Below are 20,270 nucleotides of genomic sequence, written 5' to 3'. Positions count from 1 at the left end.
AGGTGTGTGCAGAGTTCAAGTTCACTTAAACTGAGAGGGGACTTTTTATGAACAGCTCTCTTCAGGTCAGTCTAAAGATTTTCACTGGGGTGGAGGTCAGGGCTCTGAATGGGCCATTCCAGGACATTGATCTTCCTTTTTCAGCCATTCCACTGCAGATTTGACTGTGCACTTTGGGTCATTGTCATTCTGAAAGGTGAAATTCTTCCCCATCTTCAGCTTTTCTGCAGGGTTTTTTTTTCTAAAACCTTTTTGTATTTTGCACTATTGATTTTCCCATGCTATCCTCACCACAGCTCCTGTTCCTGCTGAAGAGAAACAGCCTCAAAGCATGATGCTGCCACTACCAAACTTGATAGTAGGGACCGTGTTCTTAGGCTGATGAGCTATGTTGGCTTTGTGCCAAACATATAAGGCCAAGAAGTTCTGCCTTAATCTTGTCAAATTATAAGACCTTTGTCCACATGACAGGAGATCCAGAGTGTCTTTTTGCATAATTCAGACTTGACTGGATATTCTTCTTTATGAGAATTGGCTTCTGTCTTACCACCCTACACCACACCTCAGAATTGTTGAGGACACATGAAATTGTTGCTATGTGCATGTGGTGACCAGTTCTGGTATGGTGACCAACTATGTCAATGTTGCTGTTGGCCTCTTGGTGGCCTCCCTGATGAGTTCCCTTCTTGCACAGTCATCAATCTTGGAGGGACAGCCAGATCTAGGCAAGGTCCTGGCAGTGTGATGTTTAATTCATTTCTTAAAGATGGTTTTTACTGTGTTCCATTAAATATTTAAGGCCTTTAATATCTTTTTATAACCCTCTCCTGATCTGTACCTTTCAACAATTTGATCCCAAAGTTTTTGGTAGCTCCTGGCATGCACTAAGAAACAAGGAAACCTGCTGAGAAAATCTACAAAAGCAGGTGATTTTATCTTGAATTATTCAGTATCACTTCTTTTGGTCACAGGTGAAGTCACTGAGTTTTGGGCATGATTTGGATGGTGAATGCTTAGACCAAAGCACAATTACAACTCCCATTACAAAGGGTGTGTAAACATATGCAACCAAGGATTTAGTTTCTCTATTTAAATTAATTCAGAAATGTGTTATTTTTTACTTTCATGTTGTGGGTTATTGTGTCTAAATGAAAGGGGAAAAACTGATTTAATGAGTTTTCATTTAAAGCCTCTAGACAATGAAAACAAGAAATTTTGACAGGGTGTGTGGACTTTCTACATCCAATGTGTACATTTACAAAAAAAACTCTGAAAGAACAGACCACCACTGGGAGTGTTTTGTTGATGATTCAACATTAATCCTACCACTATTCCACTATTCTTTCAAGTGTCTTGGTCCAGGGATTTCTCATTACTCATTTTTGAGTTTGGGGTCTTTCAAAGTTATGATGTGACATGCAAGTGTCAAACATGGTAAAGTGACATTGGAAGGCAGGTTTGATTGTACTATAGTGCTGTAGTTTTGTCAGACATTTATATACATGTATATGTGCCACACAATATGTGTTTGATCAAAGCATATATATCCCATTCTGTGGTCTAATGTAGGACACATTTGTCATGTTTAAACATAAATCTGTCTTCTATTTCTTAACTGCTTGACAATTTCTCCCTTCACATGTTGTGTTTTGTACAGTTAGTAATAGTGACTACTCAAACGGGTATTAATTTGAATATCCAACATTAGCACTACATTTCATGAGAAATACTAAAAGAGGAACAAGAACAAGAGGATGTTAGGAACAGAAAAAGTGATTACTTGGTGCACGTATTATATTAAGCAAGAGCTTTGAACCTGTGGGACCACACATTTTTGCTGACATTGATGTCTTTGTGGTCTGATGTTTAAATTGTCAGTTGTAAGATGGTGTCTTATTGACATTAATATTCTGAATGACAGAGCTATTTCTACAAATACATATGTACTGACATATTAACAATATTTGATTTGTACGTGGTGGTAACTTTTAAGCTTATAGCGTTTTATAATACAAATAGCTGTGAAATACCGTTCAGCCCTCTTTCGAGTCCGGCCTCACGGCAGATGTACCGTTAGTGTCGGCAGGGGGAGCTGTTTCTGATGTTGTGTGAGACATCTACCGTTCACGTAGTTCACAACGCCTTAGTTGCAAAACATGAGAATATTCCTTTTTTCAAAGCTTTCACTGTTATATTGAATTGTCAAACAAGTAAAACAAACACTCAGTTAAAACAAACATGACAGGCTGCTCATGGGTGACTGTTCATCCTGGAACAAACTGTAGATGTACGCTCCCTCATATACCACACATTGGTTACTGTGGAATGCTTGGAATTTTCTATGACTCCTGATGAAAATACACAAGTATACATTGACCTTCCACATCTGTTTAAAAATTCAGATACTTAAGTGCTCAAGTGCATTGAAAATTGCTCTTTCAGGTGCCTACTGGGTGTGAGCCAATTTCTAGCATGCAAGTTTTTATTTTATGACATATTATGCCGTTTTTATTACCATGCACATTTTCATATGACACATTTGAAGTGAGCAGTTCATTCTACATATTTTCTGAATGCTTGGAATTTCATCTTTGAACTTCATCAATCCTGTCTCATTAATTTAAAATCAACTTGCTGCAATGCATTATGTGGAGTTGCACTTTTCCAGCATTTTCTGCTGCTAATATTACCTCTAAGCAAAAACGTATAAATTCTACATAAGAATAACATACCAACCACATCATGTATTTATCAGACATTATTACATTATTCATAGCCCATATGAGAAAACATATTGCAAGAAAATAAATACACTTGTAAAAAATATTTAGTACACAGTTCTTGTTTTGTGATCATGCACCAGTTGAGGTAGAAGTGGTTTCAGTTTTGAAAATATCCACCATGTAATGCATTTTAAGATAGTTTGAATAATACCAATTGTTGTTTATATAGTGTAGCAAAGTCAAGTTGCCCCTTTTGTGGCTTGCCTTCCAAACAGGCTTCTTCCTTGCAACACTTGAATGCAACATTCAAGCCTGCATCTTTGTATAGTTCTTTTTAGATGCCTAATAACCGAAGATGCCACTTTGCTTAGAAGAACTCCAATTATTGCCTTGGGGTTTGCAATCACCTCCAACCTACTTGTCCCACAGCCCATGGTGGCAAGGGACATTTACATTCAGTTGCTTAGCAGATACTAAGCATTCAGAGTGATGTACAAGATAAGTAGATTTAATATTATGTTTACATTGTTGACATCCAGTAGACTCTCTTATCCAGAGACATACTAGATGTACATACATCATACATACATAACAATACATAATGTTACATTCACATTCTTGATATCCAGCAGACAGTCTTATCCTGAGTGACTTCAGTAGTCAAGCACAAAGGGCATCTAACAAAACAACACAAGCTGTTTCACAAGCAAGGAAACCTCAATCCACACAAAGTCACAAACAAAAGCCAGTGTCAAACACACAAGGCTGAGATCACACATGCACACCTGGGCCAATGTTGTCATTGTACCAGCAGCCTTATTTTTTATATTGGACACTACAATTGAAAGAAGAAAAAAAAACAATTCATCCTTCTACAATTTCCTTTAAATCCATCTTCCAACTTGAGGATAAGTGATCACTTATCTGCAGTCTTCAGAGAGCTGTCTGACTTTACCCATAAAATGACAATGCATACAGCTGCTGAATCTCTTCTTTGTGTTACCTCCTTTTAGACCACAGGGGAACAGGAAACTTTTGCATGCTTTTTTACACCATAAGTTCAAGAAGCTTCCGTTGACGTACCAATAAGCAGAACTTCTAATGGTGTAAATTTATTTTCTTGGATTTTGAAAAGAATATTTCAAAGTGAATAAACGTGACCATCATTTTTATTTAAAATATATTAGTTATTAACGATTTGAAATTACTCAGTGTAATTGCTAAGATTTAATTATTTTTAAAAACTGAGATGAAAAAATATCCATCATGTGCAATTTTTTCCCCTTTACCTTGTCTCCCCTCGATTTATTCAGGCATATGAACAAATGTTGAGAGCACTGTACTTCATGTGGCTATTATGCCATTATATATAGGTTAACGCTAATGGATAGCTCATACTCAGAGTAAAATGCAGTTGCTGTACAATGTTACTAAGATGGCCATTGCGCTGAGAATAGTTTGAAGGGGAATTATTAAACTAATTAAAGCGTATTTAAATCAATGATAAACGGAAACTCATCTAAAACTCCTTATTTACGAAATTCAGTAGAAACAAGATTTATTATTATAAGATTATAAAACGTTTACTGTTTTCAATTTGAACGACTATGTTTTGTAAACACAAACACAAAACAAAGGACTATAACTATTTAATACTAAAGAAAGCAATAGAGAAAACAAGCAGACTCATCAAGAAAAATGTGCAATTTTTAAAAAGCATACAACAATGAGATATTCACGTACTGACGTTGGTTGCAACAATACCTGGACCTGAATTCTCAGGGCATGCATTGGTTTGACAAATCAAACCAACGTTCTTGTTGGCAAAACAATAGCATCAGGATAAAAGGGGGCAGTTAATGGTGCAATGTTCTTTATATTTACCTTTAACACTATTATCTAGGATAATTAGCAGGTTGCTGTACCTAGTAGGGTACCTGGCTGTAAACTTCCCCTCGACTCCAATCTGCGGATTCTCTGAATATCTTTTAGGGAAGAGGTTTAAAGGGAAAAGTGGTTTGTTTTTGCAGCACTACTTTTTGTATACCTCCGACAGGGGTCTCAAATAATTCAAAGATATTGGAGGCAACCACGGAGGGCTTTTTACGAAACTGTGTATTCCAACGTGATACGTTTCAGTTCACAAAATTTTAAAAACACGCCTCTATTTCGGAGGTGGTCAACAGTACGAATAATTACCGGGTCTATTTCTTGTCACTGGCAGTGCTGCGTCCCTTCTACGCTCTCTTGTGCTGGCCGCCATCTTGAATTTTAATGTTAATTTTCTGGAAAATTTTTGTTTCCTCCGGTATTTTACTGAAGGGATTACATGTCAATTCCGGACACACAGGAAGGAGCATTCATACTCCAAGAGAAACGTCAAAGTGAGTATTTTTTTAAGGAATGTCTTCTCTGGTTGATCATTGTTTTATGTGATACTTTTTTCCGGGTGAAAAATGTTGGCAGGGAGGTTACGGTGGATAGAGGTGGATAGAGCCGAAAGGGTCAAGGGGATGAGTTGTTTATTTTAGAAAGACTCATACATGGTGAGGTGTTTTTAAAAATGTATCATAACAAAGTTGTGCGTTTTGTTTCTTGTCTGAATATACGACTGCATTATTTTCACCATCATTGATTAGTACCACAGCTTCATGTACAAGCAACGGATTATTTTATTTATTGTTCGTTTCATCACCATCGGTTTTAACTAACGTTATCGACAGGTGTAGCTGGCCAGCTAGCTAGAGACCTTGCCAAATAATCCATTCAAGTTGATTTAAAAGACTGCGTTATTTGAACGTCCACATGTTCCTAGCACTGCAAGACCCCCTCAAGTGTTGACAAAGTAGCAAACAAAATCCACCCGATGTCATTTGCGGTGTTCCAGGGTCGAGTGTCTTAAGTCAGATTCGATTTGTTTGTATGTCTTTGGTCCACTTTAATATTTTGTTACTGTTTTTCAAGTGCTGTTGCTGAACAAGAGGAGGGATGTTGCAGCAGCCAGGAGGTGGCAGCAGTCGACCAAAAAAGGAAGCGTTATCACTCGGGTCCGAATATTTATATTGTAATGCGGTGGATGAATTAGCTATATAGTCAGTGCCACCTAACAAGTATTTGTAACTTGACGTTAAAAGTCGTAGCACGTGAAATAGATGTCTTCTCGTAGATACTGATTGCTTTGGAAACGTCATCCGCATTAGCAACAATTGCTTAAGCATAACCTGGGTTTCCCCTGCGGTTGTGTTCACCAGTTACTTAGCTATGTAGCACGTTGATATAAAAATACCTTCTTTCCCCAGTGTTTCTCTTTTTTGTCATCCTGACTGCATGTATGTAGCGAATAGGCTTAATTTCGCTGACCAGTGCGTACAGTGTGTATAGTGTGTGTTGTGTCTTGAACAGCGCTTGAACTATACACATTCTTGCTGTAAATGTACAGAATATTAATGCTATAGATCTTCACCGAGCTTGAATAATTCTGCAGAAGTTCAGATAACATGCAGTACTAACAGATTCCTGCAAATCCCAAGCTTATTGCCCGTGTCATTTACTTAAGGACTTTCGGGCCACCAGACATCTGACTTTATTCGTCACTAGGGGGAGTTGCAGGTCAGGTTATTGACAAACTCAGAGAAGCTGGTGTCCTCATGAATTATGAAGGATTAATAGGCTTTAATGCCCGTTTGATGCACTGACGCCATACAGGCATTTAGGCCTGAATACTTTCCACAGAGTAGTGGTTGAGCTGTCAAACTAATAAGATGGAGGTGGATCCAGTTAGGAATCTGGGTTGTGTTACTAGTGAGGAAACTGCTACTTAACCAGCAGCCACTTCTGGTTGTTACACTCACAATGTAATCACTTTTAATAATGGTGTGTGCATGACAATAAGGTGCTTTTGCAATATATTGTGGGTTTCAAACCATGTGCTCCACGTTATGCCCAGTGTGCACTAGGCATTTCATGGTGTTGATTGAGCTTTCCAACAGCAATGTCAGTGAAGGCAAGATTGTCTGTCACTGTTCCTGTGTCCTGTTGCCCACCACGCAAATAGATAGCCTACATAGATGTTCCTTGGTCATTCTTCTACAGGACCTTCTACAAATTGGGGTTATAAAGAGGACTGTGCTGGGACAGAGAGCACATTGACTATCTGTTGCTCATTGGGTGGCTGTGGGATGCAGAGCAACCACAGTACTGTCATGTGTATGGACAGAATAGCATTGAGACCCAGGCTGATGTCACGACCTTTGCTACAGTGGAGGTTAATGGGCTGAAATGGGAATTTGGCACATTCCACACCCTGTGTTTGTTTGAAGACCCATTTGAGGCATTTATGTCAGCACATGACCAGATGCACTTGCAATATGTAAGCCAACCTTTTACTTGTGTGCAAAGGGAAGGTGCATGAGAGTTCAGCACATCCTGGCTGGGTGGTTCATTGATATAATAACAAATGGCTTTAATGTAATATTTGTACTAGCTCGACTACAGTGTAAGAAATCTCTCTTGAATTTCAGGCAAATGGAATGTGACCTGCGTGTTGGTATTGGTGGAGTACTTAAGTAATCTCACAAACCTTGGTGTCAAATTCTTGCCTTTCTTCAAGTGTGGGTAAATACTGTTGCTAGACCAAACTCAGTGAATTGTTTCTGGTCTTGTGTTTGATTGGCATTGTACATAAACAAGCGTGTGTGGGCATGGAGGGTGTGAAGCAGATTGACTTTCTAAGAACGTGCAAATAGACAGAGTACGTTAACTTGTGACATCACATGTTTTCATAGGATACGCCAGAAGAACCATCCTCCCACCCTCACTCTACAGGGCGCCTCCAATACAGAGACTAAATGCACCTGAACCAGGCGGCTTGTTGGCATGAAGTGGCTGGGAGAATCCAAGAACATGGTGTTAAATGGCAGGCGGCACAGCAGCAGGTTCTCCAGTGAGCAGCCCCTGGGCCAGGCCCGCCCCCAGCAGCCCCAGCGGGCCCACAGCAAACCCTCCCCCAGTAGCCGGAGAAGTAGCCGACGTGAGTGCCCTCAGCCGAGCCTCCCACTTACCCTCACTCCCACAGACCCTTGTTTGTACATGGCCATGCAAATGGTACACATGATCCTGAACATTTACTCCAGGGACTTGTGCAATGTGTGGTAGTGTACATATTTCTAACCTTAAATTTTTTTAAGTGTAAAGTGTCTCCCACGCATTTGAAACTGACGGCTCCTGATGCTGAACTTTAATTGTGGTCTCAGTGCTCACTGGACCACCAGCCCCGCTGGCTAAGGGTTCCAGGCGGCTGAGAGCCATTGGGAATTTTATGACTTGGAGACCTAGTGTAAACTTTCTTTAGTGCAACCGATAGCATCACTGTACATGTGCTTCGCTTCATGAATTTCTAATACCTTGTTGGAGTCTCTGGTAAAAAGGACTCATGGGAAATTCGGTTGATGACAGGAAATGTATTCAGCTGGTTAGTTTCCTTGTCACTCCCTGGTAAGTACTGAATAATTTGTAGATTATTCTAATTGTAAAAATAGGAATAATAAAAGAGGAGCCCTGTGGAAAAATACTAGAAATATTATCTGTCTTTTCTTTCAGTAAGTTGTGGTCAGGTGTCATGGTTTATGACCTTTTATGACTGTCTCTGTAATCTTACCAATCAGATAAGGGCACATGTTATGGCAGTTTGAATGAGAGTGGCAGGGAAGAGAAATAACTGAGCCAAATAAAGAAAACTTTCAGAGGGACACATTTTTTGCTCTCACTTTCCAGGAAAAGGGATTAAAAAGCACCAAACATAAAAAAACAATACAAAATACAAAAATGAAAAGCCCAGATAAAAAGACATCATATCATGAAAGAGGCACCAACTTGGGATGTAGGTTTGAAGGTTGCAGTTGGTACTGAGGGGTGGTTTGCTGTGTGTGTAACCCCCCCCCCCCCCCCCCCACTCACTCTCTCTCACCCACCGACCCCCCAAGGTTTCAATGCTGCACCTCTGGAGGCAGAAAGGCGCTATATCCCCTCCTCGGGGATGACTGCCAAGGAGCTGTGTGAGAATGATGACCTGACCACCAGTCTGATCCTCGACCCCTACCTGGGCTTTCAAACCCACAAGATGAATACCAGGTATGTGCACCCCCTGCTGTCCACCTGGCAGAAAGACTGAGGCCATCCCTGATTTTACCATTTGCATTTGTCAAAGGGCAGACATATTAGCATAATGAAGTGAAGTAGTAATGAAGTAATGCCGCCTAACTTTCCCCATATTGGAGAGTTGCATATAATTGTGGTCACCTTAACTGTGGAAAACTGAGGTGCAAGGTCAGAATGCAATTGCTGCATTACCCTTGCAGGTTTCGGCCCATTAAGGGAAGACAGGAGGAGCTCAAGGAGGTGATAGAGGCCTTCAAAAAGCATGACAACCTCGAGAAAGCCTTCCAAGCCCTGACTGCTGGAGACTGGGCCAGACACTACTTTCTCCACAAGACCAAGTCCCAGGAGAAACTCTTCAAAGAGCATGTAAAACATAACTTCAGAATTGCAAATAATGCATAGATAAAATAACTTGGTCAATATGGTTGCATCAGTTTTACTATGTGGTCTGATAAGTTTAAAATTGCAGTCAACTGCTGGAACAGGTTTGATTGGTTCCGTTTTTTTGCAGGTGTTCATCTATCTGCGAATGTTTGCCATGGACAGTGGGTTTGAGATCCTGCCATGTAATCGATATTCCTCGGAGCAAAATGGAGCCAAAATCGTCGCCACGAAAGAGTGGTAAGGACCAGGGGCAGGGCTGCTGCCCAGCCTCAATGGTGATGTAACAGAACCTCTCCATCATTATTCTCCATGCGTCACAGATCTGCACCAGGTCCTTCCACATGTTGTTAGGCTTGCATGTGTTGGGCTTTCTCACCGCTTGACTGGCTGCCTCATCCCTGTCTTGTTCCTGAAGGAAGAGGAACGATAAGATTGAGTTCTTGGTGGGCTGCATCGCCGAGCTGTCGGAGAGCGAGGAGAACATGCTGTTGCGGCACGGGGAGAACGACTTCAGCGTCATGTACTCTACCCGCAAGAACTGCGCCCAGCTGTGGCTAGGACCTGCCGCTTTCATCAACCACGGTAACCACCTAACCCCCTTGCTACACACATACACTCAACATCTGGTTCATTTCAAAGAAGTCTAAACCTGAACACGCTGTGGGTCAAAGTCCAAGGCTGTTACCCCAAGTCAACTATCCCTCACACCTGCCTTATCCTTCAGTGTTCCCCCTGCCCACTGACAGAAATATTGTTGTTTGTTCAATGAGCAGAGCTAGGGTGCAAAGTAATCTCTTTTTGTTTAATATTTTTTTTCCTCAGATTGTCGGCCAAATTGCAAGGTCAGTGGAGTTTTTTTAGTTGACATTGTGATTATTTCTTATGTTGTGTAAGAATCAATTTTTCATTATCATAAAAAGAAAATCAGTTAACATACTGGTATGTGCTCTATTCCAGTTTGTCTCTACTGGGCGAGACACGGCCTGTGTGAAGGTTCTGAGGGACATTGAACCAGGGGAAGAAATCTCCTGCTACTACGGTGATGGCTTCTTTGGGGAAAACAATGAGTTTTGTGAATGCTACACATGTGAACGGTATCAATTCTTGCCTTCTAGCCTGTTATTATTAAAGCAAAATGCAAATAAAAAAATGAATAAATTGCATGTGAATTTGTGTCCCACATTATGGTCACTGAGGCAGTGTAACAAGTTAAAAAGGCCCTTTTTTGTAATAATGATTAATATTGATGTGTTTTAAATAGGAAATATCGCCCCAATTCCCCTTTTCTTCTTGAAAAATTACAGACGAGGCACTGGTGCTTTCAAATCAAAAGCTGGACCTCCTGCAGCAACCCCTGTGATAAACAGCAAGTATGGCCTGAGAGAGACGGACAAACGGCTCAACAGGCTAAAGAAGCTGGGAGAGGGCAGCAAGAACTCAGACAACCAGTCTGTGGGCTCCTACACAGACGCCGACACTCAGGAAATACCTAATGCAGATTCATGTAAGACTGCCCCTGCAACACGGGCCATCTGTTTCAGATAGGACTCTGTCATTTCATCCGACTGCGTCCGTGGTTTCAGTGTGCCAGTGGCACAGAGGAGTGGATTCTGCAGGGTGAATTTTTGTCCGCTGTTCTCCACATAAATGGGTGAACCTTGAGCATTTTGGTTTTAGCTTTGTGTGCATTTTTGATTGCCGCACATCAAATGTGCTTAGAATTCCACAGTGCAAATGTTTCAGTTGGCTCTTCTCCATTTGGATCGATTTTAGTTGCACTGATTTTTTAAACTACACATCAGATGTGCTTAGCCCTTAACTGTTGCTCTTCTTTCATTTAGTGGATAGAGGGCTATTAAATGTCTCTGGTGCCTTGTTGAAGATTTCATTTGCTGGGATGGTTACAACTTATTATAGATTTTAGCTACATTGAATAAAGAAATTGAATCCTTATGCGTGAAGACAACCGTTATTTTTTCTGAAAACAAAGTTTTTTTTTTTTTTTTTTTTTTCCATCAGCCATATGGTTTTTGAATGAGTATTTAATGTGTGCAGCGTGGAGTGACTTCTGTGTAACTGGATCAGCCGTAAAACAAATGAAATTCTCTTTGTGTTTTTCTTCTTTTCCCCTTCTTTTTTGTGGTATAGCTGTGAAGAAAAGGACATCCACCGCTGTGAAAAGGTTCAGCAAAACCCAGACTCTATCCAGGCAGTCTCTGCCAAGAGCTCTTAACTCTACCTCACATTCTAAACAAAGTCATACGAGTAACTCCAGGGTACCAAAGAAACTGAGATCGAAAGCCACAAGGCCTTTGCTCACACAAGTGAAGTTGAGGAGCCGGAGGCGCGGGTCTCAGCAGAAGGCCTCCTGTAAAGTGGGCATAGGCAGCTTGGGTTTGAAGGAGCCCAAGGTGGTCCTCTGTAAAAATGTCTCTGTGAAGAGAGAGGCTGCGAGGGGACCAGCGCAGGCTGAGGGGCCGAGGGGCTGCCTGACGCGGCACGCGGCGAAGGAGAACAATCACAAAGGAGCTAGCGTGTGTGATGGAAGTTTGTCTTGCACTTACAGAACTCGGAGGTCAGCCCGGACTCTGCTGAGCACGCAGACATCAGCGGGCATCAAGGTTGAGCCCAAGCTGCTGGATGTGCCAGGGAGCATTATCATAAAGACAGAGCCCGCTGACTTCCAGGAGTACCTGCCCCGTGACCTCACACTTAGGGAGTCCAGCCAGGAAGCCACCTGCCCCAGGAAGGGGGCATGCCCGCGGCGGAGAAGGCCATTGCAGGTCCGACCCATGAGGACAGTAAAGCTCGAGGAAGGCAGCCCCTACAGTGAGGCTTTCATCCAGGAGGGTGAGCCAGACAGGCAGAACACGGCATGTGCTGCTGATGTAGCTGACTGCGGAACGGTGCTGCTGGGGCTCTCAGAACGGCACCTGGAGTACAAAGGGGCTGCCAATGGTACCAAGCCTCCTGGCAGGGACAAGACCAAGGGCAAGTACCGGGTGGTGGGAAAGGGCAAGAAGAAGCGGCGGATAACGCGCTATGACGCGCAGCTGATCCTGGAGAACAGCTCAGGGATCCCCAAGCTGACGCTGCGCAGGCGGCGGGACAGCAGCAGCAGCAAGACCAACGAGCGGGGTGAGGCAGAGACCATCAACTCCTCAGCCTCCTCCAAGATCAGCATCAAGTTCAGCAAAGACCGCAACAAGGACAAAGGCAGCTCCTATATTGCCAAGCTCAACAATGGCTTCAGCTCTGTTGCCCATGGCAGCTCCACCAAGCTGAAGATCCAGCTGAAGCGTGAGGAGGAGGGCCGGGCCGTCAGCCAGATGCTCCCTGTGGAGCTGATATCCAATGGGGTTGCAGTGGGGGAGGGAGGGGAGGGACTGGTGGGGAGAGGTGGGGGCCATGGGCCTCGAAATGCAGAGGGGTCCTCATCGGAGGAGGACGAGGAGGAGGAGGAGGAGGAGGGTGATGACTATTTTGATGATGAGTTTGAGGACGATTTCATTCCACTCCCGCCAGCAAAACGTTTGCGACTCATTGTGGGGAAAGACTCTATAGACATTGACATCTCCTCTAGGAGACGAGAGGATCAGTCACTGAGGCTCAATGCATAAGCTCTGAGGGTCCTTGCTGGACCTTAATGTACATAAAGCTAACTATTCAATCAACAATGCGTTGATTTAAAAAGAAAAAAACTAGTAATTTAATTGAAAGAAGCTGATGATAATAAAAAAGCTACAAAGTTACACAAAATCAGATCAATGTGGGGAAAAAACTTTAAAGTTTAGTGATAGCACTCTATTGTTTATTAATTATGGAAATAAATATTGTAGAAAGTGTATAGTATATGGACTCTTCTCAAGTCTGATATGTGCAGATTTTTATTGTACTTTTTATTAGCCTCACAATGTGCAATTCTGAATTTTGTTGAGAACCTAGGGTTGTTTGTAGAAGAAAAGGCAAAAAAGCATCCAGTAACACATACTGGAGAATTCAATTTGGAAACATGGTAGCAATGCTATCTTAGATCTTTCAAACTCTTAGCATTATTCTAAGATCAGACAGTTCATGTTAAGGGGTCAGCATATGTACAGTACCAGTCAAAAGTTTGGACACAGCTTTTATTCTTTTACTTTTTTTCCACATTTTGGAATAATAGTAAATACTTTAAAACTATGAAATAACACCAATTGAATTATTCATTAGATTCTTCAAAGTATCCAAAAATAGTTTTTAAAAAATAACATTTTTTTAAAGAAATTCATACATAGGCAGCAACTTCAATATTTATTTGGGTAAGAAACAAATTTCAGTCATTTATGCCTTTAGATCAAAATGCATGTTTCCCATTATCTTAATCAGGTGTCTCCAAACTTTTGACTGCTACTGTTTATGTAGGTATATATGTATCTGTGTATGTATGCATGGTGTGTTTATATTCAGTCATCTCCAGAATTACTGGCATGCTTGATAAAGATGGAGAAAGTGGAATGTAGAAGAAAATAACAAAACCAATGAGACGTGGAAAATGGTGAACTTTATTAATGATTCAGTGGAATCTACCAAAATAACATTGATCAAATTATAAATTTATTTCCAATTAAAATAGCTGTCAAAATTATTGGCATCCCTGTTTTTAGTACTTGGTGCAGACCCCTCTGACAGCAATGAGTCATTCTGTGAATGATAACGTCAGAGCACACTTTTCAGGGATCTTTGATGATTGGATTTGATCATTCTTCCATGCAAAACTTTTCAAGAAGACCTTTCTTGATACTCCTTTTATAGAACTCCCTCTTCAACTTATATCATATATTTTCTACCATGTTTAGGTCTAAAGATTCACAATGACATGAGTCATTGCAGAACCTTTTTTGTGTTCATGGAACTTTGATGCTGTATTATTTTTGACTGATGTTTGGGGTCATTATTTTGTTGAAAGGTCCATCTGTGGTCAAGACTCAGCTTTCTGGCAGAGGCAGCCAGGAACGATTTTGGCTCAAATGTCCTGATACTTGGCAGAATCCATTGTTCCATTCATCTTGACAAGATCCTCCCTGCCACTGGCAACAAAACAGCCCCAAAGCATCAGTGATCATCAACGGTGGTATTTGACCATGGGTATGAGGTGCTTTTCCATGTATGCTTCCCCAGTATGATGCCAAACATGCCAGTGCTAAACATTAACAGAATGTTCAGTCTTCATCTCGTCTAACCACAGCATGTGGTTTGAGTCATACTTCCAATGATGTTTGGCAAACTAATGCTTCAGTTTATTGGCAGCTCTCAGTAAGGGCTTTCTGCATAGTACTCTGCCAAATATTCTATGGATATGGAGTTGGCAAGTTGGCATCTAATGGTTGACTGGGAAAGTTGTAGACCCCAGAATGTGAACAGATGCTGCAACTCTGGAACTGTGGTCCTTGAGTTCATTTTGCTTCATTTAACATCTTCAAAGTGTGTGATGACAATATGTGTTTGGTTTGTCTTCCTGGAAGATTTACAACTGTTCCAGATGTGTTAAATTTTTTATTATTGCCCTGACAGTGCTTCTTGGTATATTTAGTTGTTAATGTATATTTTATATCAACAACCTGAGCTGTGCAGGTTTACAACCATCTGTCTCTTCTGAATGGACAGTTCCCTGGCTTTTCCCGTGGTGAAGGATGGCAAGGGGATTTCATATGCATGTTACCTCATTTTTATACCCTAATGAAACAAGAAGTGAGAGAAAACACAATACAATTCCAAAAGACTAAGATAAACTTAATTATGCAGAATCCTGTTGCAGAATTCAACTTGTTTTTATTTCAGATACTAATTTTGACAGCTATTTTTGGAAATTATAATTTGATAGATATATTATTTTGGTAGATTCCATTAATTTATTAATAAAGTTCACCATTTTCCACATGTTAAACCTGCATCTTTATCTAGTGTGCTAATAATTCTGGAGGTGACTGTACATATATCACTTTGGCTCATGGAATATGTAGGGAAATGCCAAAAATGTGTACAGTTTAACTGAGGGTGAAGATTTTTTTGTGCTCATGAGAATGAACAGTTGAATCGTGATACACTTCCCTCAGCTGAAGAAAACCATGTTCTAGATCCGGGGGTTCATGGTGCTTAGTGTGGCTGCAGTCCCTCTATAATGACCTGGAAATCGAGAGCTGTAATCATGCATTATTACCCCCAAAGATTTAATCCACACCTTTGATCCCAGCCACCTTTAAAGCTTTAACACCTGAAGGTCCACTGGGTTTTCCTTGCCTACTGCAAGTGTGTGTCATTCAGATCCTTATGCTGAAATGGCTGCTAATAAAAAATGTTCATTTGTCATAGAGCCTCTATCAATAGCTTGCATTTTCAAAGGAGAGAATAAATGAGATTCTGTATAGAATGTTTAAAGGGTTTGAGCAGTTCAAATTCCAAAATTCCACACATAAACCTCAACTCATGGTTAACTGTGATCCTGTCATAATCAAAATGGCAATTTGAGTTTGTTGTTAAATGTATGCACAAGGGAAATTGGGAAGTAAATTCCATTTAAAAATATGATAGACTAAATAAACAGCCTCAATCAATTTTGGTTGGAGAAACTGGCCTGCCCTGTTTGCATGGCAAAAACTGAATTGGGCCAAAACTGAGTTTTGATCTAGAATTTTTAAGATCGTTATCCTAAACTGCGAAAGAGCACTGGCTTTGCTTGAGCCAGAAACTTCACACAGAATCTCTACTCTGCCTGTGACTCTCCTCTTCCTGTGCATTGCTTTTTTGGCAATATGCACCTCATGCACCACTGGAAGGTTCAAGGGATTATTATGGATGATTATTAACCCCTTTTTTCCCATGTACTGTTCGTATCACCAGCAGCCTAGTGCAGCTTTCAACTTGGCTAAGTATGCCTCTCCCCTTGGATGTGTCCATTGTACATTGTATGCAGTCCCAGGTGTACTGTCCATGGTCTTTGTCACGTAGCCAGCTGTTGGTTGAAATCCCAGTTGATACATTGAAAAGCAGACCTTTTGAACAGTTTGACGTGTAGAGCATTATGTGTACAAAAGTAGCGGGATACAGTATACAGAATTTAAAAATGGTGGCAGTGCTGATATTGTCCGCTCTGTAAATCTTGAGAATATCTTGTACTTATTTAACAGTTTTGAATACTTGAAAAATGACATAAAGTTTCTTTGCAAGAATGAAAATTGTTTTTGCTGTGTCTTTTTGGGCGAAGGGAATCCACTAGTTTGTGGCTAAGATGTTTCTTTTGCTTAATAGACCTCAACAATGGATCATATGTATTAATTTCATCAAGTAGATGACTCTTCTGTTTGTGTGCAGTGGTACTGGTTCACATTTCTTTTACAGCAAAACAATCAACCTCATGTAGTGTCATCAGGGATTCTGGAGGTAATAACATTCTGAATGTGCAAGGGTTACAGTCTGTCAGTTCAAGCTCTTAAATTATGCAAACTGAAAGAGCGTGTTGGTATAGTTTGTGATTGGGACACACATTTTATGTGATTTTTTAAGCCTTGAAGAATCCTCGGAATCTCTCAAAGGCATCAAAGCCAGTCTGAGTCCTTTTTATCAAGCAGGGTGATTATACTGCCTGCTTCTTTCTGGCAAATATGGGACAAACTTTCAGAGTATACCTCCTCCAGAAGTTGTCCAACTAGAGGCACAGGGATCAAGTGGGCCTTGTTAGGGACTTCCTATTGGCCCTTTGTTCAAGGAGAAAAATAAAAAAGTAAAATACTTACTATTAATATGAATCAATAACTACTTTTACTTTGAAGCTCGCCCATAGCGTTAGTCTGTATGTTCAGGACTCTAATTACTATAGTTGAAGTGATTTTTTAAAGTATATATTTTTTTTATTAAGACATTTACTTAATGTAGGCTGTAGCTCAACTGATGTCGTAGAGGTTAATCATGAACATTTGCATTAAGCTATACCCAATAGGCTAACTGTAGGCCAGCCGCAAGCAGTGTCTTTATAATGGGTTCCTATGGGGAAAACTTCAATGAAAACGGCAGTGTTTATATTAAACCCATGGGGTCGTTGTATTGGTTCTTGAATGTGTTCATGATCAGAAACGTGTTAGAGAGGTATAGTCCTGATATGTCACTGTTTTGGTCCATAATGCTATGTTAAGCTTTTTCCTTATAATGGGGGCCAATGGAGAAGAAACGGCTTAACGCAAGATAGTTACCCCTTTCACTGGATTTCAGTTTTGCTTTTTTGATAGGAGACAGTGTCAGACAAATTTGGTGATCATTGATTGCTGTTTTGGGACATTAAGCCACGTTAAGCTTTTTCCTTATAATGGGCGTCAATGGAGAGGAAAATGCTTAAAGTGAGATAACGACCATACTCGGTTTTGATTTTTTTGACAGGAGGAAGTGTTTCTGACAAAAGATGTCCGAGAGAAATTTGGTGATCATTGATCGCAGTTTTGGAACATTAAACCACGTTAAACGTTTTAGAATTTCCCCTTGATATTCATGATATCGTAAATCTTGACTCCCACAAATGTCTAATAACATTTATTTGTAGAACTACAACACTTCACATATTATTCATAATACCATTTTCCATGTAATATATTGCATTACACCTTTGAGGCTTGGAAGCATTTGAGGTAGCTTGCGAACTCCAGTTGTTGCCTGTTGTCACACATAAAACCCTTTAACACATAACTTATTTTTCATGCTATGTTACATGGTTTGTATATATTTTCATTAGCGTTATTAAGCTTCTCATAGTTTTCAGTTAGCATTTACTATATTTTTAACGTTAAATCGCTGTTTCCTCAAAGCTAAAATTAGCTAGAATTTTTCCAATCTTGTGTTCTAATCGCACCGGTTTTAGCATATGCGCTAAACAGCTAATCACACCGGTGTGAACACCGTTGGCGCGCAAATGAGTACTTACTTCCGCTTACGCAGAGGACGTCAGTTGAGTAGTCAGTCCTTCAGTGTGGCCCAGGACACATTTGTGTTCACACTGCTAAAAGAATGTGGCCATATGCGGCCCAGACCACCTCCGAATGTGGTCTGAGCGATTGGACCTCAATGTGTCTTTGGTTCGTTCATACCTGTACTTAGCGCTGTCCACTTGTGATCGGATCATCCAAGAAGCATGTTAATGAACAGGTGTGAACAGGGCCCTTGTCTGCATTGTATATACATAACATTATCTTATTGTCATTTAGCAGACATTCTTATGTAGAGTGACTTACAGGGGTTACAATTTTACATGATACCCATTTATATAGCTGGATATTTACTGAGGCAGTTCTGGGTTAAGTACCTTACATAATGGTACAGCAACAGTGCCGCAGTGGGGGATCAAACCTGCAAACTATCAAATACAAGCCCTTTTCCTAACCACTACACCACACTACCGTACATACACATGTATATATAAATTGTTTGTTTTGTCAGTAGGACGTAGGAAATGTTTAGTCCATCTGCACCACTTTTTAAATCTAGCCCATTTTAAAAAGTAATTGAGCCCTGCTGTAGAACTGATGCAGTGCAAGTGTCACTGCTAAATGTGGAAATACAAATAATGCTACACACATTCTGCCCTTTGCTTATTGCAATAGAGCCACCAAGGGTAATAATGTGTTTTTTTTCTGTTGCCGAGTGTCAGAAAGAAAAAGCTCCTTTCTAACAAAGCAATCATTTGTTCAATGAAACTCCTCAATTGTTAGTCAGAACTCATCATTAGAATAAGATTGACTGGTTAGAAAAGCCTAAGCTACAGATGGTAGACAAAATGATGGAAACCCCAAATGAAAAAGGACTCATATTTTGAAATGACTAAATACCAATTTAAAAGGGGTCTAAAGGAGTTTCACATTAATATCAAAACTAATTATCAATATACTTCTGCTATAAAATATGTTTTAAAATCAACACTTTAATGTGAGTTTGTAAGGCAACATGAGACATCTTAACAGATACTAAAAGGAGTCAAATAGTTGATGCTTGAATTACACAGGTATCAGTCACAGAAAGTGGAAAAATAAGTTCAAATTTTAAGGGGAACATTGTCAAAAATAATGACATCATATGCTAAACAAGGAAAAACTGCATCAGAAAAGAAGAACAGTGGTTGCAAGTTTATGCCTCTACTGACAGGGATAAGCAGGCACTTCACAACACAGTTGCAAAAAACCCCATAAAACTCAAAAATTAGTACAAAATTGAATGTACACCCCCTTGACCCAGTCTCAACACAGACTGCACATTGTAAGCTTCACAGAGCTGATATTTATGGTAAAGCTGCCATTTGGAAATCTTCTGTAACTAAGGACAGTGCTCAACAATGCATAATTTGGTATAATTGGCATAATCCAGACACAAACCCTGGATTTCTGAATACTGGAAGAAAGTAACATGGCCTGATGAGTTTGCCTTCATTCTCTTTCCTACATCTGGATGTGTTCATGTTTGGAGAAAGCAAAAGGAAGCCGACAACCCACATCGCTTGTTCCCAGCTGAACGTGGTGGTGGATCTGTCATGGTAAGGGCAACTATCTTGTGAGAGGCACTGAGTATGATTATTACTCTACCTGGTGGATTAACAGCCAAGGAAAATGAAGCCATTTTAAGGGACCAGGTGGAAACATTGTTTCCATTGTTCTCAAATTCCAAAGCAATAAGGCTCCCATGCGCAGTGCTAAGCAGATTCAAGAATGGTTTCATGAACAACAGCATGAAGTCAAACAACTTCCGTGTCTCCCCAGTCACCAGATCTAACATCACTGAACCTTTATGGGAAGTTGTTGAATATAGAGTGCAAAGTGTCACCTACTTCATTTCCCAAAGAACTGGAGGCCTTCTTGAGGAATGAGTCCATTGTTCTGAAGGCAAAATTGGGTCCTACTCTTTATTAGGTAGTAAATATTCAGTTCAGCAGTAGAAATCGGTTTTGTATTGCCTTGGTATCTATTACAAAATATGAGAAAAAAAATTTAATTGTAA

The 20,270-nt window shown here is 40.5% G+C and overlaps 1 protein-coding gene across 1 annotated transcript; it reads left to right on the top strand.

Annotated features, from left to right (window-relative positions):
* The first annotated feature begins 4,871 nt into the window (after positions 1-4,871).
* Positions 4,872-13,051, top strand: kmt5b (lysine methyltransferase 5B). Its single transcript, XM_036535020.1, has 10 exons — positions 4,872-5,107; positions 7,508-7,752; positions 8,705-8,852; positions 9,080-9,245; positions 9,391-9,500; positions 9,679-9,845; positions 10,086-10,105; positions 10,221-10,357; positions 10,568-10,767; positions 11,412-13,051. Exons 2-10 carry the CDS (start codon positions 7,599-7,601, stop codon positions 12,881-12,883), a joined length of 2,574 nt encoding a protein of 857 aa, XP_036390913.1. The 5' UTR covers positions 4,872-5,107; positions 7,508-7,598; the 3' UTR covers positions 12,884-13,051.
* Positions 13,052-20,270: the final 7,219 nt, after the last annotated feature.

The sequence above is a fragment of the Megalops cyprinoides genome, chromosome 8, assembly GCF_013368585.1.
Source record: "Megalops cyprinoides isolate fMegCyp1 chromosome 8, fMegCyp1.pri, whole genome shotgun sequence".
NCBI classification, from domain to species: domain Eukaryota; kingdom Metazoa; phylum Chordata; class Actinopteri; order Elopiformes; family Megalopidae; genus Megalops; species Megalops cyprinoides.
Note: the sequence above shows the minus strand (reverse complement) of the source record. Positions and strands in the feature narration are given on the sequence as shown.